Source organism: Chanodichthys erythropterus, chromosome 19, assembly GCF_024489055.1.
Source record: "Chanodichthys erythropterus isolate Z2021 chromosome 19, ASM2448905v1, whole genome shotgun sequence".
Lineage (NCBI taxonomy): Eukaryota > Metazoa > Chordata > Actinopteri > Cypriniformes > Xenocyprididae > Chanodichthys > Chanodichthys erythropterus.
In genome coordinates, this window is record NC_090239.1 from 7,795,823 (window position 1) to 7,822,640 (window position 26,818).

Consider the following 26,818-nt stretch of genomic DNA (forward strand, 5'->3'; position numbering starts at 1 on the left):
ATATTAGAATGATTTCTGAAGGATCATGTGACACTGAAGACTGGAGTAACAATGCTGAAAATTCAGCTTTGCATCACAGGAATAAATTACTTTGTCAAATATATTTAAATAGTACACAGTTATTTTAAATTGTAATAATATTTCACAATATTACTGTTTTTTTACTGTATTTTCAATTAAATAAATGTAGCCTTGGTGAGCAGACGAAACTTCTTTTAAAAACATTAAAAATCTTAGTGGTTCCAAACTTTTGGACTTTACTAAAATATATATATATATATTAGTACAGTCCAAAATATATAATATATTGGCACCTTTTTTTTTGTCACTACTTTATTGCTATTATATTGCTTTTTCTTGTCATTACTTGTTTGTTGACAATCATAGCAATAAAGCACTTTTACGTTGAAAATTGTTTTTTTAAATATATATTAGACCTGGATAAATTTGCTTTGACATAACATTGAATTTTGACTACATTGCAAAAAAAAAAAAAAAAATCACTTTGAAATAAAAAGCTTTACCATTAAAGATTGTGCTTATATGATGGGCCCTTTCTAAAGTGGTCATGTGACATAAGCACAGCTTGCTATAGATTAAGGGGGCAACTTACCCACTCTCCCCATCAGAAATGTTCAGAGGCGCGTAACATTGGTCTCATTTTCTGTCTGTCTGAGATGTTGGATGGAAATGCCCTGTGAGGACTGTGGCCAGCCTGCTGGCTCACAGTCGTTATAGCACCTCTGCCAAGATGGCACCACCCGATGTGTGTCTGCTTTTCTTCAACACTCATGCCTGTGTGTCCTAGACACTCGGGGCCCCAAAACTGCCGGCAACACCCAAGGAAGACACAGCACTGCTGGCTCACTCCTTCACTCATTCTCGTCTGTGCTGTTTGGAAAGGGTTATGGGCCTAAATTCCAAGCAGACATTCTTCTTAGCCCTCAAACCAGATTATGCCATTTGCATTTTCAAAAGTGATCGTTTTTGCCCTCTTAGCCTGGGTTTAAAGTTTTTTGATTGTGTGCAGAATTACACAGCTGTGAGAGGATTGTTGGCTAAATCTGAACCCATGGGCATTTGGCAGAGGAAAACAGCAGGAATGTGGAGTGGAAAGGATGTGGAAAGTTAATCATCTACTTGATTAGTAGGGCCACGTTCTGTCTGTTTATATGCTGTGATTACAGAGCTGCAACCTTCACCTTGCTGAAAAGTGACTGGCAAGAAGAATGATTCCTGTAAAATGTGAGCCATAATAGTGGTTTTGACGAAAAGGTAAAGCTGCCTTTTTTTAGAGGTATCGTTAAACGTGAAGTCAGACTGAATGGTTGAAAGACTTAAGGGTGTGTTTGTGTGTGGCACATGAGGCTCGCTGGTTTAAACACACTTTTTAGTGTTTTCTGCATTCTAGTGTGTAATCCCTGTGGTTAGTTTCAGCATGTTTGGCAGAGAAACTCAAAGCACAAGCACACACAGTATATCTGTTTACCCTGCTGGCTGCTGAATGCCAACTAAGCTAATGCATAATATCCTGTCTTGGCCAAGCCGAGACTGGGAAGCTGATAGTACTCTGTAGTGTGGTTGAACTTTGTGTGTGTTTCTTTCAGCTTGTTGATTGAGTTATAATCTGTTAATGATCCTGCCATCTCCCTGTAATAGTTTAACCAAAATTTAGAACGTAGTCATCATTTACTGACCTTATGTCATTTTAAACCTATATGACTTTCCTTCTGAAGCAGAAAGAGTGACTTTTAACACTTGTTTGGCACTGAAAACCTGTTACAACTTTTGGGTTCCCACAAAAAAAAAAAAAATGTCTCAAAACATTTGGGGAAGTAGTTATACCCTGGGTGAGTAAAATCAGTAAGTTTTAGCCTAATGTGAAAACATTAAGTAGCATTATCGGGAAAAAGAAAATCCTCTCCAGGTCAAAATGACCTGAACGCAACCTGAGGGTTAAGTAATATCTTGGTATTTTCAGTATAATGTTAGGTGGATGTGGACTAGTGCTGTCAAGCTTCATAAAGATGCAAAAAAAAAAAAAAAAAAGTAGTTCATATGACTACGCAATATATCCCCAGTCTTCTGAAGCCATACAATAGCTTTGTGTGAGGAACAGACAAAAATCTGAAATTCTGCACCCTCTTTTCTGATTTGTGAACAAACCATTCAGGTCTGTGTTTCTCAAAAGCATCGTTGGCTAAATTGAGACCATTGGTGGCATTGGTTCTGCAATCTACTTATGCTTACAATGCTTTTTGGGAAACGTAGCTTTTCAGATGAATCGGCTGGTCTTGTTCTCAAAACTAGTCTGAATGATTGGTTCGCAAATCTGGTTCTTGAGTTCATTGATCTGGTTTAAATAGTCAATGGCTCAAAATGGACATATGACGTCTGAAGGTGTCCTTCATGAAGCTTCAAAACTCCAGGAAACCTTCATTGTGATTGCATGGCAAAGAGCGACCAGAACATCTTCAAAATGTCTACTTTACACACGTGTTGCTTTTCAAACAGTGTTTGCGTTCACATATACGTACATGTTTTGGTCCTAACTCTTCACTGTCACTGCTTATTGAGTGTGTTTGTATCAACACAGGTGCACATATAAGTGTCTCTCTCTCCCTCTGTGTCCACAGGGTTGGACCGAATGTATACACACATTTACGTTTTTCGCAGTTTCATTTTTTTTTTTCTATAGAGTGTTTATGGGTGTGAGAAGGGATTCTATTGGTTGATTTGGTGGGTGTCTTCATGTCTTCCCCGTTTCACATGTATATTTCCATCTGTTTATTCACCACCTAATATCAGTGTCTATATTAGGCCTCCGGCCTGTGGAGGCGTTAACAGGAAAAACGGGTTGTAACTGTAGTCATTAATAACATCTGAAAACCGTACAGCTCTTTTATGCTTTCAACCAGTTCCTGGTTTCAATTAAAATTTCTTGTGAATGTGTATGTTATATCGCTTTCTTGCAACCATACAGGACAAAATTTAAAGTTCGTTAACATGTTAGGGACTATATAAGGATGATATTTTGTTAATCATCCTAATAAAGTAAAATTGTAATGAATATTTGTTCTTAATTTTTTATATAGAAGGCCTACATTGACGGTATGAAATTAAAAACATTTGATATTTTACAGCTGCATACATAGAAAATACATCACAGTTTAATTATTTTATGACAGATAGCAGCAGCACTGAATATCACACTGTGGTGTGAATCTCATGCAGACAGTCTCTGTGCAATGCTCTCCTTCCTGGAGTAGCTTATTGTCTACCCTTGCTTAAATTTGTAGTATACTGGAATACTACAAATACTTAACAGCAATCAAATCAGCCTTAAACAATCAAAACTGTATTGACCGTTTATTGGCTGATTTGACTGCTGTTAAGTGTTTAATATGGGGGGCATTGTGCCAGGCAGACAGGAATCCTCAGTGTTTTACTGTTGACACCATCAACCTCTCCAAGAGTGGAGACTCTTAAAGGGATGTTTAGTCTTAAAGAGATTATGTTCTGTCTTGACGTTAATCAAATGGATGAATGTGCCTCAATCCTGCTGTCCTAGATCTCAATGAATCTCAGGCTGGCGTAGGCCTGTGTGACGGTTCACTCTTATTACTTAGGAATAGGAGAAACTATAAAGCGCAATATGGCAGAATACATCCTGCCTTCTAAACAAAAGAGCCAGTCGCTGATTGGTAAAGTCATTTGCCATTAGAATCTCCGGTTCCTATATAAACTTCAGACTTACGCTAGGTACTGCACATGTGCATTGGCTGGTTTAGCTTGAAAAATAAGCTTTTTGAGCATAAGAAACAACATTCATGGTACAATTTATGTCAGATTTTGTTGCTCATTTGAATATGTTATATTCTGAGTTGAGATTTCAGGATTTCCCCCATTCAAATAGATAGGACTTGGTATTGGATGCCCGAAATAGCTGCCTGGAGGCATTTCAAATATGGCTGCTGAGTGAACAGACTTTATTTGAAAGGGACTTTGATGTTACAAAGACAAATATAGCAAGCAAGTTTAAATATATGGCATTTTTTTTACTATGAAGATCCTTTATAGAGCTCCTCATTCAAGTAGATACCACACAAAATTCAAGGTAAATGAATAAAGCCTTAATAATTTTAATTTGCTTATTTGAAATCTTACATGAATGGTGTTCTGTCGTTCGTTCGTTCTTTCTTTCTTGGTTGCATGCTTAAAGCAGATTAAACTGTTAAAGGATTAGTTCACTTCAGATTTCCTGTTTCCTGATAATTTACTCACCCCCATGTCATCCATGTATGTGTGATTTTCTTCAGTTGAAAAGAAATTAAGGTTTTTGAGGAAAACATTCCAGGATTATTCTTCTTATAGTGGACTTCAGTGGGGTTCAATGGGTTGAAGGTCCAAACTGCAGTTTCAGTCTAGCTTCAAATGCGCCATGCATTACGTAATCACATTGGAAAGGTCACATGTGATGTAGGCGGAAGTACCGCGGTAGGTTGAAAAATCTCATTTTCTCCTCCAACTTCAAAATCATCCGACATCTTTGTTTTACCTTTTTTTTTTTTTTTTTTTTTTTTTTTTGTAAAGGCCGTTTGACCTAGTCTTTGCACATTCGCTTTGTAGACACTGGATCGGTGCTTCCGCCTACATCACGCGTGACCTTTCCAACCTGATTAGGTAATGCGTGCCGCATCTCAGAGCAGTGCAAGACAAGCATCTGTGGTTAAAAAGTATTATTTTATCTTATTTTATTTTATATTTTAGAAAATGACAGATTGTTTTACTAGATAAGCCCCTTATTCCTTGGCTGGGGTTGTGTAGAGTTCTTTGAAGCTGCATTGAAACTGCAATTTGAACTTTCAACCCGTTGAACCCCAATGAAGTCCACTATATGAAGAAAAATCCTGGAATGTTTTCCTCAAAAACCTTAATTTCTTTTCAACTGAAGAAAGAAAGACACAAACATCTTTGGGGTGAGTAAATTATCAGAAAATTTTAATTCTGAAGTCAACTAATCCTTCAATTAAAAAAAAAAAAAAAAAAAAGTTAAACAATCGTAATGTTATGCTGTAATGTGAATACAGTCATGACTGACAAGGTTGCAGGTGCTTCATTACATGTCATGTCTAAAGCGTCACTATATTCTGATGTAATATGTAATATTCATCATTTTTGCTTAAGGGTGCGTTCACACTCATGTTTGGTTCGATCAAAACGAACCCTGGTGCGATTGTTCTGTTAGTGCGGTTCATTTGAACATGTGTGAACGCTGCCATCCGAACCCTGGTGCGCACCAAACAAGCGGACCGAGACCGCTGAAAAGATGGGTCTCGGTCCGCTTCCAAACGAACTCTGGTGCGGTTCGAACGATATATGAACGCAACACGGACCAAAGACATGTAAACGAACCAAAAACAGGAAGACGAGACCCTAAAAAGGACAAAATCCTCACGCATGACGGTTTTTCTCGTCATAGTGGCGAGTTTGCCCAGCACAGGCATCAGACGCGCGTCTCCATACAGCAGTTCACTTGTGTCTGTGACGGATGGATTCCCGCCGCTGTTTTTACTAATTTACACATTTTATAAGCTCTTCACGAGTTCCCAGTTGGCCAAAATACCATCACATGCAGGCTACGTACACACAACGAGCGCATTTACCTCAGCAAACAGCATTGTTTTGGATGTTCGGTAAATTCCGTCCCAAAATAGGCAATACGTCATAAAATACTGTACGACCAATCACGTTGTGAATGTATCCCTATGCCATAAGGTTCGGTGATAAAATTGCCAATCTGAACGCTAACTGGACCAGGACCAAATGTTTTTTTTTTTCTTCTTTGGTCCGGACCAAATGAACCAAACGAACCGAACTACAAGTGTGAACGCACCCTAAATAAAACATGGTAATGAGTTCCAGAGTTGTGTACCATAATAACAGAAAGCTGCTGTTGTTTTGGAAGAATAGTTATATTTTCTAGAGCGTGTTATTACCCCGTTTAATAAGTAATGAGTACTCTTAAAAGATTAAAACCGATCTATAAATAAAAAGACAATAACATTAAGTGACAGCTGGCGTTTCATTTAGTGGAGCGTCTCATCTGACTTCCTTCCATGTGCTTTGCATGAGAGGACACTTTACGCAAGAGATCGTGACATCATGAGTTAACAGCATGGGATGAATGATCCTTGTGGTTAAGATGTGAATCATTTATACCATAGTTGCTTTATTTTTCCTGGTCTTAATCTCTGGTTGGTGACTTGCATACATAAAAGTGCGTTGTATAAATACGGCTGTGGGTTTGATGGCCACATTCATGCTCAAACCTCAAAATATTTCTACATTTTAACCCACAATCCATCCCTTGTTTTTCTACGTCATTGCCATAATGACCTCCTGCCAGACGAGACAGACTAATATATTTTTTCTTGTGAGAGTATTTGTGTGTTTCACGCTTAGGAATGTTGACGAGACCGTAGTGGGTCTCCTGGTATCCCGGTTTGGAGGCTGTGAAACGAGGCCCCGCTGAAACGAGGCCCTGCAGATGTGTGGTTAGACCCTCACTGAGTTTGATCACGAGGGTCCGAGCACCTGTGAAGTTGTAGGTCTCCAGTGAGCTCTGATATGTACAAACATGTCCAGAGGCAGAGAGAGATTTTTAGCTGGTGTGTTGTCTTTCAGGAGCCGTTAGGATTTTGTACTGATGTGTAATGATGCTGAACACAAATGACATGCTCTGAAATCCCCTGAGTTGTAGCTGTTAATGAAGCGTTTAGACGCTGTGATTGCTGGAAATAGGCATGAAAAGGACCAAAGACTTTGTGGGGTTTTTTTGAAGCTTGGTTCATGACAACCAGTTCATGACATTTGACAACACAGTTCGAAAAAAGTATGTATTAATTAATTAATTAATTATTAAAAATGAGCAATTCAGAAAAAAAAAAATCTATTCCCATTTAAGTCAAATAGTTTTGTAATGACAGTTCAGTTTTGAATGGAAAATTTTACTCATTTCATTTTAAATTTCATTTTTTACTTAGCACAGTTGAATTAATAGAACAAACAGCATTAATTTCTAGAAAACCAGTTAAAGTCCCCATGAAATAAAATAGATTTTTTTTTTTTTTTACTTTTAGTATGAATATGTTAGTGTGTTCCAAAACAATGACACAATTTGCATTTAGAAGATATAAGCATTCAAAACTTATTGTCTCACACTTCTGCCAATATGGATCAAAGATTTTGATGACATCACTGCACTTCAGCTTCTCATCAGATTTTCTGTCCAATCAAATGCTCTCTAGAATCTAAAGCATCCCACCCCTATGTTATAAGAAGACTCTGAAGCTGCAGCTTAAATCAGTCACTTGTTCACACATTTACTATTTTCTACATGGTGAATGGCACACAGTGCACTATACAGTATATGGGATAGGGAGCGATTCAGTGTAAATATGCTTTCCATTGGGGCAAATCAATTCAAACTGCCACAGTGCGCACAGTCTGCTCCGGTCCAGAGACACGATAGCACAGAGCAGATCATATGCGCGAGTCGGCGCATACCAGAAAAGGCGTTGGACCCATTTGAATTCTGCACATTTGAATGCTATATTTTAAAGCGATTATGGAGATTATGATGAGAAATGGTTAGAAATTAGGAGGAAATTGCTGCTTTACCAAGCTCAACAGCTCTGGTCGAGCTGTTAAATAAACAAAAAGCTATTGGCTATTTTTAAAAAGGGGAGGAGCAGTTTGATATGCCTTTGTTTCAGTGGAAATTATGCCAACACATGCTGCACGTTCCAAGGAACTTCAGTGGGACTTTAAATATATAATTAATCATGCCCTGTGAGCCATATATACATTGCTTAATAAGGGATTTTCCTACCACTGGAGCAATAGAGCTGTTGAGTTGTGATTTATGACATTAATTTGTAGGCTAATTCGACATGGGTTCCCATGGGAATACCCAAGCGGTTTTCGAATGACTTAAAATGAGGGCTGAGGTTAATATTACTTTCACATAAATTGCATACAAGCCTGTATATTTTAAAATGGCATTGTAAGATCTATAATGTTAAAATAACTTCTTTTTTTATATATATATAGTTTCACCATTTGAATATATATTTAAATCTATTTGATGCAATACAGTTTTGTCTTTACCATTATTTTTCTTTTTTTTTTCAAAATTTACAAAATTTATGTAATGAGCAATACATCATGAATCCATCTTTCAAACCGTGTTTTTGTCTTATCCTGAATCACTACAGTACACTTATAACAAGTGTTTATATATGGACTATTTTAGACCGAGTGGGATGACATCTGCTGAAGCGTAGCCCAGTACCTGCATGACTCGTCATAACCAGAATTAAGTAACACCAGCTAGTGTTCTTCCACAAGATGCATGCAGTTTTATTTGTTAAGTGCTAGAGTGCCAAAAGTTACATAGTGTACCTTTTTAATTCAAGCTCATTATGTCCTGATGTTAAAATGCCCTTTCTTGATTATGTTGATTTTTATATATGATCAAAATCCTTTACACAGGAACTAGTGTGTCTTGCATTACTGTGCATTCATACAAACACAGATACAACATATTTATCTGGGCCCTGGAGTGGGGCGATATGCTGTGATTCAACAATGAGGTCAATCTGCCAGCGGGCAGAGCTGAATCCTCCACAGGGACACCCAGTTCTTTGACTCAAGTGGAGAGCTTATCATTTATCAAACCCTCCTCTGTTCTCTCACAGCTACAGTCGCTCAATGGGCTTTTGTTGTCAGAGATGCAAATGTTTTGGTGGGGTGACGTGTCTTTGGAATATTGTTGCCTGGATCTCATTCATCCAGATGGCATGCACACAACCCGGGGGTGGCTATGAAGTCATGTTTGAAAACATGGAGAATTACGGACAACCGTCTAGACGGCAACAAGCAAAGCCTGCTCCGATTCATGTTTTCACCTTAGTTTCAGAGAAATTAGACTTTTTTAGGCTTTTGTTTTAGTTGTGCAACTCTTTGATCAGAGTTTGTTTGAGTGACTGGTGTGCTTAAGTCTTGTGTTTGCTGTTGGTGGTCAGTCAAGGCTAATAGGCCTCCCCTGTGTAAAGAAGCAGATAATCAGATTATTAAACCATAAATCACATCGCCCAGTTGGGGATCAAAAAAGTTCACGGTGAACCCAGAGAGCACTTGAATTCTCTTGTGTTCAGTCGTTCTCTTTTTATACTTTCCCTTTGTTTCGTACGCTCTACAGTGACATTACAATAGGATGATACAACCGCCATTACTCTTCCAAGACATGCAATATGTTTCACTTTAAGAGAAAGGATGCGGAGAAGCAAAGAAAAAAATAGAAAGTATGAACTGGTTGTAGCTCATGCAGTAGCTTACATGCAATAAGAATGAATAATAATAAATTTATTAATATATATAAGCTTTTTAAAAGCTTAACAGAATGTTGTACTCCATCTTTCATTGTTTATTGTACTTGTTTGTTAATATATTTTCTTAAGTATGAATAATAAATACATTAATTATTACATGCTTTTGTTTATGTATTTATTTGCTTGCTTAATATGTACACATCCAAGCCATCTTAAACCACCTTTAGCCATTGCAAATCAGTATCTGGAAAGTCTCCTAATGGAAATAAATGTTATACTGTCTGTTCATTCTTCCTCAGATTACTAGAAGAATTACAAAACCCAAATAGTTAATTGGAACTAGAATGATTAAAGTACCTAGTTACGTATGAAAAGGAAGGAGCAGTCAAAAGGAATGGTGAAAAATGCAAGAAAGGTGTCAAGGGAAAAGGAAAAACTACCTTGTCAGCAGGTCTGGAAGGAAAATCTCAGGCAGCTGCAGTGGTGTACAACAGAGTAAAGGTCTAGATTTCCGCATGATATAAGAGCCTGGCACATACTACAGAGAATTCTGCACTGGAAGGAGTTGAATTTAAGAAGAAATGCAAACCTTTACAAGTCTGTGCTCCCAGGATCCTTTGAGATCATGGTTATGTAATCATGAAGTGAATGTGGATTTGGAAAGAAGGGATTTGTGACTTGGATTTGTGCCTTGGAACGCATTACTGCCCGATATCTGCATTGCACCCTTTTATTTGTTTTCATTTGTACATTGTGTTCTTTTTTTTTAAGCAAGGCTACTTTCATTAAACTTTCTTTACTGTTTGGAATAGCATTGTTCTTTAACTAAATTAATTACAATTTCAGTTCTGTGTTACTTTTTGAATATAGCAGTATTTGCACACAGGTTCAAGGGAGGATTCTGTTGTATGCTTTTCCAGGATCATTTTTGGAGCACTGATGTCCAATGCCAATACTGACACTATAGAAGTCAATAATGCATTTTTTTGAAAGTCGATCTTAGGCCCTAGAATTTGGCATGCCATTTGTGTGGTTTAATTCCAGATTCCTCAATTGGGTAAACAGATGGTTCAAAAGTTCATAGCAAGCCGTGTTGGAAGTGTACAAAGCTTTGGTTTATGTGGTGGTGTTGTGACCACCATGCAAAAGTAAATCCTTCAGTAACAGGAGCTCTGTAAATCAACACTCGTGCAACGTGTCACCCTTTCATGACCGCACTTGCTCCAAGAACAATAAAAAGGCTCCTGGCTTATGGGATGAAATGGGAATTCCTTTTTTAACCTCTTCCACCTCTCCGTTGATGTGTTATGTAATACTTCAAGTGGCTTTAGTGGTGAAATGCTTTCTTTTTCAAAGCCAAGTTTCCATTCTAATTAATCCGTTTAAAACAAATTGGGACATAAATTTAGCATGTGATGTCAACAGCATGGCCCAAAATCTCCAGAAATTCAAAGTATCATGTACATTTCAACTCAAGTTCTAAAATAAAAGAGAGTCTGTCTCAGATTAGGTAATAAAATGTTGTCTGTGTAAAATAAAATGACATTTATTGTTTCTTTTCTCTTCTGTTATAGGTCAGTTGTCAGATGTTGAAGGCAGGACACTGTACTTTAGGATAAAAATGGCCATGTGTCCTAGATTCTTGGAAGAGTTTTCATCCTGACCACTGTCCTGGATCTACACCGGAAAGAGTGACCCATCTCTTGGCGAGAAAAAACTGGTGATTTTACTTTTCTGTGGACAGTATTTGAGAAGTCATCATGCCTATTCTGAAGCAGCTTGTATCCTCGTCCTCCCAGTCAAAGCGGCGCTCTCGTGCTGACCTGACTGCAGAGATGATCAGTGCACCTCTGGGAGACTTCCGTCACACTATGCATGTGGGGCGAGGAGGCGACGCGTTTGGGGACACCTCCTTTCTTAGCAGCCGCTCAGGGGAGCCACCAAGGGAGCCGGAGGTACAGCAGAGCTCACCTAAACAGAGCCTCCTTTCCCGTACGTTCCGAAGCAGCAAGCGCTCCCAGTCGGTCAATCGGGACAAGCCTGACAAATCTAAACTGGCGCCCCCCAGTGGCTCGCCAAGTTATGTTAAAAACGCAATCTCGCTGCCATATTTGAATGATGACAATGCAGGACGAGGTACTGATATCCACCTTCCCAAGAGCGTGTCCTCAAGTCCTCTAAAGAATGTTCCGGAAGCTGATGGAAAGCCGCTTAACGGAGCCGCAGCACCCACTGTATCGGACTTGGAGCTGGATGAGAGGAATTTTGGTGAGCTGACCGACTTGCGTCCGTCAGTTCCTTACACCGGAGGCATGAAACATGCAGAGTCCATCATGTCCTTCCACATCGATCTGGGTCCCTCCATGCTGGGCGACATCCTGAGCGTGATGGACAAGAAGGGCTTAGATGATGACGATCTGGGTTTCGAAGAGGGGAAGAGTAGCGAGGGCCGCAGCTCGCCGCCCCAGAGTCCTCCCAATGAAATGGAGGAAGAGGACCCCCTTCCTCCGATCCGCCCCCCACGCCAAAGGCCGGGCACCAACCCTTACACTCCAGAGCTCCAAACCAGGAACCATCAACACCTGGACAGCTGTTCGGTCTCAAGTTCAGGGTCCACCGCGCTGGAGGAAAAACCCCACAATCAGATTTATGAGGGGAATATGGACGACATCAAGTACAGCTCACCTCGAGTGCAAGACGACACGGACTTCTCCTACATGGATGACGATGATGACGATGAGATTAGGGTGTAAAATGAACTGTAAGTTGCCAGAACAGTCTTTGCAAAGACTAAAAGAAGTGGTGAAGGTGGGTTGTGGTCGATTGGTGGCTGCAAAGCTTGTACATTGATGTGGAGGACTGATTTTATAATGGAGATGAAAGGGAAAACGTATGTTTTAGCCCTTGCTAAATGCTTTTTCACTACAATTCATAGTTCAGGCAAACAAACCCTCTGTTACTAGCGACTTTTGCCAGAGCCGCCACAGCTGTGAGAGGAATGTGCTTGTGTGTTTGCATATGCCGAGGCAAGGGAATTCCAATTCAAATGGTAATTACAGTCTCGTGAGTATCATTAATAAATTCCAGTGTTGACCACTGGGAATGCTGATACAGGAGGTTTGCGTGGAACCAAGCCTCATATTCTCCCATGATCGACGCAGTACTCAGATGAAGCTCGCCTTATGCCTTTGGACTCGGAAAATGCTTCCAAACTAATAGCAACAGTCTTAATTTTTCTGTTTTACAGTTTTTGATTCCATCTTTAAGTTATATCCTAAATTTTTGCCTTGTACACAAAACTGTATTGATGTAAATGTTGAATTCATGATTGGAATACCATAAACGTGTTTGGAGGTTCAACAGAACGTTTTATCTCTGGCATATGTTACCTTTTTACTGTCGAGAGTTGTTTATGTAGTAGATCTGGACTTTGTCATGTGGTCCATGTGTGTTTAAGGGGATTTCCTGTCAGGTCACATGAAATTCTCAATCGTGGAGACTTTAGATCGATGGGATACAGAAACCGAAAGCAGGGGAGACATTGCTTTACTTGGAGGCAGTAGAATCAGTCTAAGTGGAACCATTGATGACTTGTCAATTTTGTGTGTGTGAATGAGGATTGATGTCAAGAGGGCTGAGAAGTGTGCTATTTGATTATCATTGTATAGGCTCAGAGAGGTAGCTCTCTTATTCAGGGTCTAGTCTAGTGCCTCGAACTTCAAACCATGCTCATGAGCAGAAGTGGCTATAGAGGGTTTTCATCTCTGAATGACTCTTGTAGTTCTTTGTATTTTTGTATTTAGGTTTTCAAGAGAGATCAACACACCGTGATAAGACTGCCACTCTGTGAGTTAGTGCCATACCCTCTGCCTCGGTTAAACATAGACAGAAATGTACTTTATTCAAATTCTTTAAAATCTCAAAATTAGCAAACTTGATCCACCATGCAATATTATGTTAGTCATGTAAAGCTTTCACGTAATTTCTCTGAGAAGCGTGTAATTTCTGCACCACTAACGACACCAAAATTAAATCCATAAATGATAATAATAAAGTTTATTTATTGGTTATTTGGAATCTTTAAATAGATTCCATAACATTGGCTCAGCTAATCATGGAAGTTTGGGGGGGCGGAGCTACTCATTTGCTTGACGAATGCCAGATGTGAATGTTGTAAACTTTTCAAAAAACATCACTAATTTTTGAAATTCTGTTTAGAGTTGCAGAAATTACACACTTCACATTTAGGTCTCTATTAGGAGAATTTTACAAAATAGCAAGAAAAAAAGTTGTTAAAATTGACAAGATACTTAACACTATAGGCTCCGGTTTACCACAGAAAACATCAAATAATTGCCATTGATTAACATCCTGGTATCCCAGCAAGTATTAACTGTTCATTGTGCACTTTGGAAAATTATTTTTTTCTATCACACAGTTATATTTTGGGGAGATAATTTAACAGTGTTCCACTCTTGATATATGTACATCATGTTTAGTTATTCATTTAATGTATATTTGAGTTTTTTGACTGATGTTATTGTTTAATCAACAGTGCTGGCCCTGTAATCTGACATAAGCACACTAGAAGCTGAAGAGAACACCATTTCGTAGAATTGGTTATATTCTTAAACAGTTGGTTTCTGTGATATAGAATTATTGTACAGATTTCTGTGGCCTTTTACCTTCACTTTGTGATCTGTTTTGCATCAGCTTTAACACTCTTAAGACTACAACTACATTATTTGCTTGCTCATCTGTTTGTGAAATCAGCATGTCTGTACAGAGGAACAAGGTACGATTAATAAGAACTCTGAAAAAGAAACCGAGGGATGTTTGTAATGCGGACTCTGTTTCCTGAGGTGTTTTCTGTGTATAGAATGGTTTGGTTAAAGGGCTTTATTAAAGGGGTACGAGGGGCTTGTGTTGCCTTATATCTGGTTGAAAAGCTGCATCATGCCGTTTTGTCTGCAAGCACAAATGGAGGATAATCAAACGTGCCATTTTTTTTTCTTTTCCTCTCTTTTATTGCCCTTTAATTTTTGTTTATTTTATGGGTTAAGGAAGTGGTCTCGGAGATATCACGCTGCACGCAAAGTTTTTGAAGATGACCAGATGTGCGGGACTGGATTTGTGAGACTGAAATTGTGCTGGAATGCTGGACTGTAACAGGTTTTGAGAGCACCAGGGCTCCCTCTACAGTTTGAGTAGTTTTCTTTCAGGCCATTAATACCTTCATCTCTATGCTTAGAAAGACAACAGTATCCATATACGATAGCATAGAAGTTACTATAGTTTCTTTGCTTGATTACTATATGAGCACAGGTGTATCACACAACATCTTCCTACAATTCCTTTAGAAAATGGTTGACAAACACTAAAGTATAGTATAAAACCATCTCAAGTATTTGCTGTTTATCTTTTTCTCACTTCTGTATCATTCTGTACTGAAATAATATATATATTGACCTGCCTCACTTTCCCTTGCAAAATAACAGTTCTATTTTTCAATAAAAGAGAAAGCTGATAAACTTCACCAGAAGGCCATAATTTGTACTGATGTTCATGAGTGTCAATGTTAATCATTATTTAAGAGTGAAGCAAAATACCTCAGCAAGTTTGTTCATGCTGTAGTTATCCAGTGTTTTGCAGATTTGCATGCTTAATAACCATCCTCAGGCTAAAAACTACTGTATCACAGCTGTTTCAGTATGTTGACTCAGGGAAATCTACCACTGCACACTGTTTCTGCTGATGAAACAGATCTGACAGATTAATTCCAGGGTCACATTATATTTCAAAATGTAAATTCCTCTAAAGTGGTGGACCTTAAATAAGTAATAATCATGATAAAATGACTAATAAATACAATTAAAATGGAGGCACCAAAGCATAGTAAGGGCAAACTCTCTATGACTATACTTTCTTTCTTTAATTTAGTTGGCCTACTGTTCCTAAATTAAATGAACGCATTCTTAAAAGGCCCGTACACACCAAAGACAATAACTAAAGAAAAGTGGAATCGGAATCGGTTTCAGAACGATTGTTTTCCAGCTGATGAACGATAAAATCATTCCAGCCAATCAGAATTCATTCTGCTTAAAGTGCTTGAGCATTTAAAGCGGCAGATGACAGAAAAAGAATATCCCCCGCTGGTGTTGACGTTAATATAATGATCGTTTAGTGTGTGAAGGGGCCTTTAGTTTTTGCATGGAAATATTTTGGATTTAAGGTGAACATTAACAATGAGGTAAGCACACCATGAGTTGACATCAAATGAGATTAATGTTTTAATAAATACAGATATCTATATTATATTATATATTTTATCAGTCTTATGACCTAATGTGAAAATACTATGACACATGCAGACTTTCTATGCTCCTATACTGCCATCTGGTGGTAAAGCCTCATTCTACATGAACAGCGTGACTGGCAATCAAGATACAATTTTGAAACATAATCTTATTCCACTTTAAGAAAAAGAAGTGCATTTTGAGTCATTTAGTTTCTTTTTGATGCAAAAATGTATTTAAATGTTTTATCAGGATATTGTGTAAAATCAATTACAATTGTTGCCCTTTCTCTAATTCCTTCGCCTACTGAAAAAACACGATAAGGAATAATGTAGCCTATGTGTATTGTACATGCATGTATTTTCACTCATTATTGATTGACTATACAAATGTTGAAGTAAACTGTCCTTAAAAAAAAAAAAAAAAAAAAAAAAAAAAATAATTAAATACTATGCCCCTTGAAATAAATTTTAAAAAGCTATTATTGTTTATAATGCTACCAACACACATCAGTTAATGCTTCAAAAATGTTGATTTTATATGACAAACAGGCTATGTGGTAACAGATGCCATTTAGAAACATCATCATATCATATACTGTAGATTGTGTTCTGGATCCAAGCAACCACATCGACTGGCCACGAGTCTGGCTTTCTCCATGTCAAAGATGTCAGCCGGTACACAACAGCCAGACATTTGTGTGCAACTTCATTCAGGTTAGTACCAGTCTTCATCTTTTGGGAATTTCCAGAATGCATGTATATCCCAATTACTCTGAAACATTTCTTTTTTTAAAGTATCTCCTCAGAAATGTATCAAAATGTTTTTTCTAATTTATCAAAATGGCTGCCCATGAGGTCTGATCCTGTTTTATTTTTTTTATTATTTTTCTCTTCATCCCATCTGCATTTGTCTTTACCACTTTAATCCTGCTTCCAATTGCATTTATTTGCCATTTTCAGAAGCTGTAAAAAGAAGTTACTTATATTCTTCAGGTAGAGGTGTGGTTTCTGATGATAGTGACTGATAGTTGTCATGTACTGTAGTTTTTTTTGTTTTGTTTTTTTGCAGTGGTATTCCACACTTCAGATGACAATGTAATTATCCACACTTTCTTTTTTGCACAATTTGTGTTGTTTTGAATAAACAAATGTTGACATTGAATTAGTGCTAAATTTAACTCCACCTCACCTGCTTTACCTAATTTATTCTTTTGTTTCAGTTGCGTTTCTGAGAAAGTGAAACTTACTCCTATAGAAGTTTTATTGAACTCTATAGACAACTCCATTTACAGTTGTATCTGCTATTTGTTAATTTGTCTTATTTTTGTTCAATATGTTCCTTTTTTGAGCACACAGAATCATAGCAATCATCTCTTAATTTGGTCATTTATTCCTCCAAGGTTCTTTCTCGTTCTAACTTAACATTTTAAGGTTTTCGTTGTCATTGTCTTAAAGGGATAGTTCACCCAAAAATGAAAATTTGATGTTTATCTGCTTACCCCCAGTGCATCCAAGATGTAGGTGGCATTTTTTCTTCAGTCGATCACAAATCATGATTTTTAACTGCAACCGCTGCCGTCTGTCAGTCAAATAATGGCGGTTGATGGGAACTTCATCTATAAGAGTGAATAAACCTTGCTTAGACAAATCCAAATGAAACCTTGCGGCTCGTGATGACACATTAATGTCCTAAGACACAAAACGATCTGTTTGTGTGTGAAACCGAACAGTATTTATATCATTTTTTACCTCTAATACACCACTATGTCCAACTCCGTTCAGGACTCCTTTAGTGAGGTCTGATCGCGCTCTGACAACGGCAGTAATGTCTCGCGCTTATACTTCAATGAGTGTCAGACATCACTGCCGTTGTCAGAGCGCGATCAGACATCACTAACCGATGCTGAACGGAGTTGGACATAGTGGTGCATTAGAGGTAAAAAATGATATAAATACTGTTCGGTTTCTCACACAAACCGATCGTTTTGTGTCTTAGGACATTAATGTGTCGTCACGGGCCGCAAGGTTTCATTTGGATTTGTCTAAGCAAGGTTTATTCACTCTTATAGATGAAGTTCCCATCAACCGCCATTATTTGACTGACAGAGGGCAGCGGTTGCAGTTAAAAATCATCATTTGTGATCAACGAGAAAAAAATGTCACCTACATCTTGGATGCACTGGGGGTAAACAGATAAACATCAAATTTTCATTTTTTGGGTGAACTATCCCTTTAAGCTTTAATTCATAGATGTATAAATAGAATAGATAGACTTTTGCAGGTTTACATGAATTTACATTTTGATATATACATTTTGACATACAGTATTTGGCATTGGCATCATTTATAAATAGTATACATATAGTACATACTGTTTTTTTTTTCTCTCATTGGTTGCTGTTCAAAAACAGTATCATATTGAGATTTTCTGGCTCCAGGCAGTTTCTCCTGTTGACGATCTGTGATTTATGTGGCTGGTGCACACGCTCCATTGGAATGGAAGTGGAGACCACTGTGAGGTACTTGCGGGCCACCGTTGCCAGTTTTTGAAACTCTTCTTTGGTCTTCCAGAATTCGAGTGTGTTCCCTGAAATTCCTGTTAATTTCCAGTACTTTTGCCAGACTGACTCTTCACTCTCAGTGTCGTAAGTGTGTGTTTCTCCCCTGATGCGTCTCTTGATTTCTGCTGTAACATCTTCAATGCCAGCGTCCCGCAGCACTCTGGTTTTGTATCGCGGGTCCAGCGCTGTGCAAACTCTAAACCAAAGGTTTTGCTTGATGCTGCCGATATGATAGTCACATTTTTCTGACAGTTTCTTTGCTATTCTGTTCTCCATCATCATCAGGTTTCTCAGCCTCTCCTGCAGCATTTGGACAAGCGGTATGATGTTTGAGATGGGGCTGAACCCTTCTTTTCCTACTTTCTCTGTGACGTCCTTTAGAATATCCAGTACTGCTACAATGTTTTCAACTATTCTTCTTTCATTCTCGTTCAGGCAAAGATCCTCAACTCTTTTGTCGACAAAAACCTTAAAAATGGCTGGCCACAGCACTAAGATGTTCTTCAGCATATGGAGAGTAGGAAACCACTTTAGACCAGACGATTGAGTCAGTTCCTTTCGCTCGAGATGGAGAGAATCACGATACTCCTGGAGTTTTTGCGAGGCTTTCTCGTTTTGGTGGAAAAATGCAACTATTTGCTGACATTTCCAGAGCAGAGGTTCCCAGTCGGAGAGCATTATTGTTTCTTTGAAAACTCTCTCCAGAGTATAAGCAAAACAAGATATATAGGTCCATCTGCATCTGTTGTTACGGACCTTCCTTATGCCGTTAACATTTGTAACCACAAATTCGGTCTTTTCTGTAACGTTCCATTCGTTTGAAATTCTCAAAAGTTGCTCTACGGCTTTTTCTGCTGTATGATCGCTGAGTAAATGAGCTGTTTCTAGAACGTATGATTTTAGTTCCCAGTTTTCATTAATTAAGTGACAAGATACTGTCAGGTAGAACATCTCCTCACTGGAGTTCCACAGCTCAGCTGAGAGAGTGAGGTTAGTTGCGTTATTGACTGCTTTCTGTACTTCCAACCTCTTGTCCCTGTAAAGGTTCTGAAGTTCAGTTCGGATCCGGAAGGGAACATCTAAAGAGGGTTGTAGAATCCGTGCAAGATGAGATCCTTTCACAGCGCTTAAGGGCTGCAGGTCCTTTATAATTATATTCAGCAGAGTCTTGACATTTGAGCCATGGCCTAATTAAAATCAAATACATTAAATGAGATGTGAAGAAATCATAGTGAACTTTTCTGTAGCTCAAACAGAGTATGGCGCTAGCAACACAAAGGTAGTGGGTTTGATTCCCAACACTGTAAAAAATTATTGTAATTTTAAAGACTATAAAAATTCTGCGGTGAAAGAGTTAATTGGTTAACAAAGTTTCCGTACTAGTGTATAACTGTAATAGACCCAACCATACATATAATGTCATTTTACAGTAAAATATTGTTTTTGGAAGTGAAGTCATTGTATAATTTACAGTGAAAAACCGGAAATTGTAATTTACAGAATTCCCAGAACACAAAAGTCCATTAGGCTACACCTCACCTCTTTGTGTTGGTAATTCTTGCTGATTATGAGACCAGGTCTGTTGAGCACATATAGCCATACCATTGAGCCACTTTCTCCCTGATTAACACATAAACACATTAATTCTGTATTAGACATTTTTAATATTTTATTTTGAAAATATATTTTAATATAATATCAATTATTTAATTCTATCATATTTTATCAGTATACTAGACGTTTTCAAAGCTGTCAAAAACACAATACTGTTATTTAAAATTGCATAGGCTACACATTTTATCTTACAGATGTATTGAAGCTTATTTCTGCCGCTTAATAAAACATTTTAAAAGATAATTGCGACTTTTGATCTCACGTCGAAATTGTGAGAGAGATTTTGAGTAACGTTAGGCTACGGAAGAAAGTCGTTACCGACATTAGTATGACACTCAAATACATTTTTAAAAAAGTTTCTGGCAAATTACCCTTCTCTGAACGCCTCTGTCGTCCGTACACACGTCTATAAGGAAGAGGCTTGAAAGTGTCTCTGGGCAAATGTCTGTTTCCTCTGTGGAGATCATTTGCTAACAACAACAACACATTTGTAATCACATTAGAGCCAGCTAACCTTCTGATACTGCCAAAGTGTTAATAAAATGTGCATTTAAATAGACCTGGGCTGTTTAAATTAGCCTAAAACATTTCCAGTAACAATTTTTCATAAAACAATAGGCTACTTACCGAAGTGAACCCTTTTTTTGCTCATGTTTCTGGATAATTCGGGAGCAACTCGCCGAATGTCACACAGCTAAGACGGAGTTACGTTCAGTAGCCTAATTTAGGTTTCATTTCAGCTCAGATAATTCAAAGTTAATTTGAATATGTAGGTGTGTATAACTGCCACCTGACCATTGTGTCTGAATTTGATTCACAACAAAGACTTCCTTACGTCAATGTCTATGGTTACACCTTTAAAAGTAACGTCCCATCAGCTGAATCTCCCCTGTATAGTCATATAAAGACTCTAGGAGTCTCTAGGGATGGGCGATACCACTTATTTTGTTTTCGATACTGATTTCAAGGCTAGTATCGCCGATATCTATACCGATACGATACCTCTAATATGAACTTATAGATTTTTAACATATATTCCATTATTGAATTACTAAGAGTAAAATGGGTTATGATACCCACTTAACATATTTGAAAGGCATTTTGACATTCAATATGCCTTAATTACAGTTTATTAGATTATATTTTTGTTCACATATGGTTAAAATGTTTAAACCATGGAAAATCTACCAATAAGCCTATGCCTAGCTGAACTAGTAATGGTTCATTTTCATAAGCTGCCAGTGACAGGCTGTTGCCCATAAAATGAAACATTTGTATTCTGACAGAACATCAATATGAACTTTTAACGTTCAATTTAAATAAATATAATATGTAGGCTACTATTTCATTTTGTTTATTGTGAAATAACTTATAATAATATGTTTTTCTGTCTTCTGTTATGCATTGTTCTTGGCTGCGTTTCCCAAAAGCATCACGATACTAAACGCAGCCCTGTGTTTTGTAGTGGCACTCTCTGTGATTGATTGGTTCTGACTTGCAGCATTTGCGTGTTCAGATCGATACTTCTACTACAAATTATTCGCTAACATAGGTTATTTGTCCATTTCAATGCATATTGTATGCATTCAATTTATTGTTAATTAAAAAAAAAACTGGTAAAAGTATCGATATTTTAATTTGAGTATCGATACTTTAAATACTCAACGTCATTATCGATATATCGATACTTCATATTATCAACCGTAAATCAGTGTTGGTGCCACAAAACACAAACGGACTTTTTCTCTGTCACGTCATTTACTTAATGACCAGCAAGGGGAGCCAACGATCCTTTATTTATAATATAGGCTATATAGTTCTTTTCTTTTCTGTTTTCTTTTCTCTTCTTTTCTTTTCTTTTCTGTTTTCTTTTCTCTTCTTTTCTTTTCTTTTCTTTTCTTTTCTTTTCTTTTCTACCTCAACTTAGTCTTAGATGTCAACATCATTAGCGGTGAAGGACAGAGCAGTGCAACTGTAGTGAGACAATTGACAAGACTGAGTGATCAGTGATTTACTCAAATGGGATAATGAAACATTAAACTAGCTATTTTAGGAATGGGATATACTAACTGAATACTGTCTACTATTATTAGCATATTATATTCAGTATAGCCTAGTCAAAATAGAGATGTTAAAAATTGTAGTTGTAAATGACACTTCTGTTGTTGTTGTTGTTGTTGTTGTTGTTGTTGTTGTCGTCGTCAGTCTTCCGGTTCATTTCATGCTGCTGATGTCATTTTAATAATTATGCAATTTTTTGGCCTGTGTAGTTTGTGGTAATAATTTCTATATATTTGTATACATTTTGTACATTTTACAATTTTGTTATCGCCTCCTATGTTAATGCATGACATTGGTTTAACACTTTCTGTGCCAACTTTCAGTAAGATTGTGTTAAAAGCATCCTTACAGATGGTGTGTACAAAGTCAGTGTAAGATCATTGAAGTCTTTCAGGTCTAATTCCTGAGCAGGTGATAGTACTGTAATAGTATCAATGGCATTGTTCTGTGAAAAATCTTTTACTGCACCCGAGTGTTGGGGTGGATCTTGCATACTCAGAGTCATACTCGGAGGGAAAACCACAGAGTTAAAGTTATCATACAATCAGACATTTGAACCATCTTAAGGCATAAAATCATGATATTTTTGTGAATGCATGAGCCATGCAATGTAAAAAAAGCATTTATTATAATTAATCCTACATTCCCATCATCTCACTTAAGCAGGGTTTGTTCTCCAGTTATGCATTTTGATAGAAGGACTGGATATCTTTCGTGTTTGAACATTGCATAAACAAGACATAATGAAGATTCTGTGAAGGAGATAAAAGAAAGAGATGCTGATAGTGCCCAGATGTAGCTGTAAATCAGTGCTGTAAACGTGAAACTCTGAATTATACATGTCAAAAGGTCCACAAGTCGCAACACTTTTGCATACTTTTATCATTTAAGAAATTTTTCATTACAGATTGTTATTGGTGCAAAATTTTGAGTCAGTGTTAGTATTTATTATTACACTCTAAAAAATGCTGGGTTAAAAATAACCCAAGTTGGGTTGAAAATGGACAAACCCAGCAGTTGGTTTAAATGTTTGCCCAGCCTGCTGGGTAGTTTTACTTAACTCAACTATTGTTTAAAAATGACAGTATTGCTTACTTGAACCCAAAATATCTTGAAAATTAACATTTATTAATATGTTTAATAAATTAACATTTTAATTTCATTTTAGAATCATTTTAAGTCAGCCATATAGTCATTTTCAAACAATAATTGGGTTAAATAAAACTACCCAGCAGGTTGGGCAAACATTTAACCCAACCGTTTTTTTAGAGTGTATTTTGAATTAGCTCTTAATTTTAGATTTACACTTTTAATTTTAGTTTTTATAATTTGTATTTTTTGTCATTTTTATTCATTTCTGTAGTTTGTTTTTATTTAATTTGTTTTTGTAATTTTAGAACTAAAATATTTTTTTTTATTTGATTAGTTTTTCATCTATATATATATACTTTATTTCAAGTAGTGAAAAACTTTTTAATAGATTTAGCTAAAACAAATAATAATAATAATAATAATAACACTGTTTTAAGTGTTTAAGAGCAAAATAGAATTTATTTAACTTAAATCTTATAACTTCATTTCCAGGCAAGATTTTTAATCTGGTCTCAGAATTTCCCACCATATAATGTAAATTATTGATTTTGTTTAAATATGTTGTTTTCTACTTCTCCAGTCTTTTCTAGTGGTTAAAGTAGAAGTTTGATTGACATGTTTCTGAGTTGACTGAATATAAGCAGACGGTTCTACTCAGGGTGTCCGGAAGCCTCTCGATCTGTACACATCCTGAATGTTTGAAAAGCTTATTTTTTCAACATTTCTCTTTTTTGTTTCCTGCTGTCAGTGCTGAAGCATGTGCACCACCCCTTGACACGTTCCGGCCCTGACCCCTGCTGGGTGGAGTGGGGTGAACTTCCTTCCTGTGGAGTCCCACGAAGGTTCTTCGAAACAACAGTTCTTTCCTGGGATGCCAATGTTGCCAGGAAACAGCCAGAGAGTAAGCTGGAAATGAACATGAAAACGGATACAACAACACTTAATCACCTTCATTACTTCTACCTCACTACTCTTACCTCTTTATGTGATCATGAGTTACTTATAATGTGAGACTGAAGACTACAGCTAAATTTACCCTGCAGGTCTTGATGCCAAATTCCGATTCGTTGACTTTTTTTTTTTTTTTTTTTGATGACCAGCTTACATCTTTTAAAAGTGACCCATATCCATTATCTGCATTTACACTGGGCGAAACAAGGCCAGATAGACACTGACCCAGAAAAGCTCAGGCAGAAAAGTTAACAAGAACTAAATCATATTACAAACTTTTGTTTTCTGCATCATCTATAAAGGACATCAAAACATTGGTCTCTTAAAGGTACAATTTGTGATATTTTTTTTCCGCTAGAGGTCGCTAGAAGCCTATTCAAAACAAAGGCGTAGTTTGATGACGCCAAGTTTTAGAGCGGAAACTTGGGACATGTGGTCTCCATCTCCATGGACGGTGCAAAAGAATAGGGATTGGAGTCTGGAAGAACTCATGTTCATGGATGCGATTATTAAATTTACTGTAGTATGAAGCAGAGCAGGACCGAGTGTTGCGGGAGCTGAACGAGGAGCTGGAGCGATTGATCAACACACGCCTCACGAGCAGCGGGACTTTTATTATGACACAGTCGCAGGCGCCGCTTCCGCTTTTCCGGTCATGAGTTTACGGGAGCTGTCCTTTTCGACAGAACCAGCGGCAGATGGTAAACAGTAATTATGTTCCATAAATAAGTAACACAATCCACCATAAAACTTGCAAGAAGTAAATAAGGAACTGCTTGAAGCAAGCTAGTGGTTTGCTGGACGCTAGACACTACTTCCACATTTGTCCACGGCACTGTTGTCATGTGGTTTCTACGTCAGTAAAGGCGGTAACAAAGGCGGTAACTGACGTCATTGACAGGCGACTGCATTGCCCCGTGTCACTGTTTAGAATGGGAATTTTCTCATGATTTACAAGTAGTTGAAAACATTAGAGATATTGTTAGTAATCAACTGGACAAAATATTTAACACTAGCCTAGTGGTTTTTGGATATTTTACTGCAAAGATTTTACATATTGTACCTTTAAAGTAGAGAAAAAAGAGGAAAGCCCTTGTAGCAATGAGTGTAACAATGATCGCTGCTGTTATCTCTGTGCTTTGTGTCTGCCTGACTTGACGTCATTCTCCACCGTTGCTTTTTCAATGAGGTACGACTCGCATTCGAGTCGAGTCCATGACATTCTTTCTCCTATCCTGGGTTAATGTGAAGAAACATCCCCAAAATGTGTAAACACTGTGGTCTGTGGCACTTTTAGCATTGCTCCATTTGTTTGAACAGCCACTGAGAATTTGAGCAGAAATGTTGTGTATTTCTTGAGGGTAATAAAGCTTTAAAATCCTGTGCATCCCCATTATACCATAAAGTTTCAATGGGTTCAGTGGGGACCAGTAGTGAGCTTGAACTGGTGCCAAACACCACCCTGCGGTTCTATATGCTGGGAAACATCCCTCTCTTACTTTCTCAACAATATTTTCTTTCCTTTTTGTACCCTTGATCTCCTACACAGGCTGATTTATGAATTTGGCAGTCTTTTTTATTCAAAGCAGCTTATGTTGCATTCAGGGTATATCTTTTTTTACTTTCATGCAATACTTGGAAATCAAAACCATGGCTGTGGCATTGCTAGCATCATGCTCTATTGTTTAAACCACTGCAATGTTTCAGAGGTGTTGGTCAAAATATGAGAAAGACTTTTGACACTCGGCATGTACTGCCACACCTTTAGGAATGCTTTTCATATATCAATCTACCTGAGCTTTCTTTTTGTAATAGTATTTTTAAGTTAGAAGTGCAATGTATTTTATACGGAAGACGATTAGGGCCAAGCAATAATAAAAAAATAAAACCATCTCGAGATTAAACTCGTTAAATGACGAGAAAAAAGTTGAGATAAAATGTTGAGAATAAACTCATTAAATTATGAGGAAAAAAGTCGTTAAATTACGAGAACAAATTTGTTAAATTATGAGAAAAATGTTGTTAAATTTCGAGAAAAAAGTCTAGATAAAATGTTGAGACTAAACTCATTAAATTATGAGGAAAAAAGTCGTTAAATTACGAGAACAAATTCGTTAAATTAAGTTTTTTTTTCTCATAATTTAATGAGTTTATTCTCATTTAATGAGTTTATTCTCATAATATAATGAGTTTATTCTCATAATTTAATGAGTTTATTCTCAACATTTTATCTTGACTTTTTTCTCGAAATTTAACGACATTTTTCTCATAATTTAACGACATTTGTTCTCGTAATTTAACAACTTTTTTCTTGTAATTTAATTACTTTATTCTCAATTTTATCTAGACTTTTTTCTCAAAATTTAACGAGTTTTTTTCTCGTAATTTAACGAGTTTATGCTCAACATTTTATCTCGACGTTTTCTGGAAATTTAACGAGTTTTTTCTTGTAATTTAACAAGTTTATTCTCAACATTTTATCTCGACTTTTTTCTCAAAATTAGACAACATTTTTCTCATAATTTAACGAATTTGTTCTTGTAATTTAACGACTTTTTTCTCGTAATTTAATTACTTTATTCTCAATTTTAGCTAGACTTTTTTCTCAAAATTTAACAAGTTTTTTTCTGGTAATTTAACGAGTTTATTCTCAACATTTTATCTCGACTTTTTTCTGGAAATTTAACGAGTTTTTTCTCGTAATTTAACGAGTTTATTCTCAACATTTAATTTTGACTTTTTTCCCAAAATTTAACGAGTTTTATCTCGAAATTTAACAACTTTAATCTCAAGATGGTTTAATTTTTTTATTACTGCTTGGCCCTAATCCTCTTACGTAATTTTAG

General features: G+C 37.0%; 2 protein-coding genes across 11 annotated transcripts in view; both read left to right on the forward strand.

The window, feature by feature from the left end:
* Positions 1 to 11,088, forward strand: part of sdk2b (sidekick cell adhesion molecule 2b) — a 387,802-nt gene extending 376,714 nt beyond the window's left edge. For all 10 annotated transcript variants that reach the window (XM_067368564.1, XM_067368569.1, XM_067368568.1 and 7 more), the window contains one exon: positions 10,970 to 11,088. The gene's annotated coding sequence lies outside the window, so the exon portion shown is untranslated. The remainder of the gene's footprint in view (positions 1 to 10,969) is intronic.
* A 48-nt stretch (positions 11,089 to 11,136) lies between these two features.
* cdc42ep4b (CDC42 effector protein (Rho GTPase binding) 4b) lies at positions 11,137 to 14,932 on the forward strand. Its single transcript, XM_067368575.1, has one exon. The coding sequence runs from the start codon at positions 11,156 to 11,158 to the stop codon at positions 12,146 to 12,148; it is 993 nt and encodes a 330-aa protein (XP_067224676.1). The 5' UTR covers positions 11,137 to 11,155; the 3' UTR covers positions 12,149 to 14,932.
* The last annotated feature ends 11,886 nt before the right edge of the window (positions 14,933 to 26,818 follow it).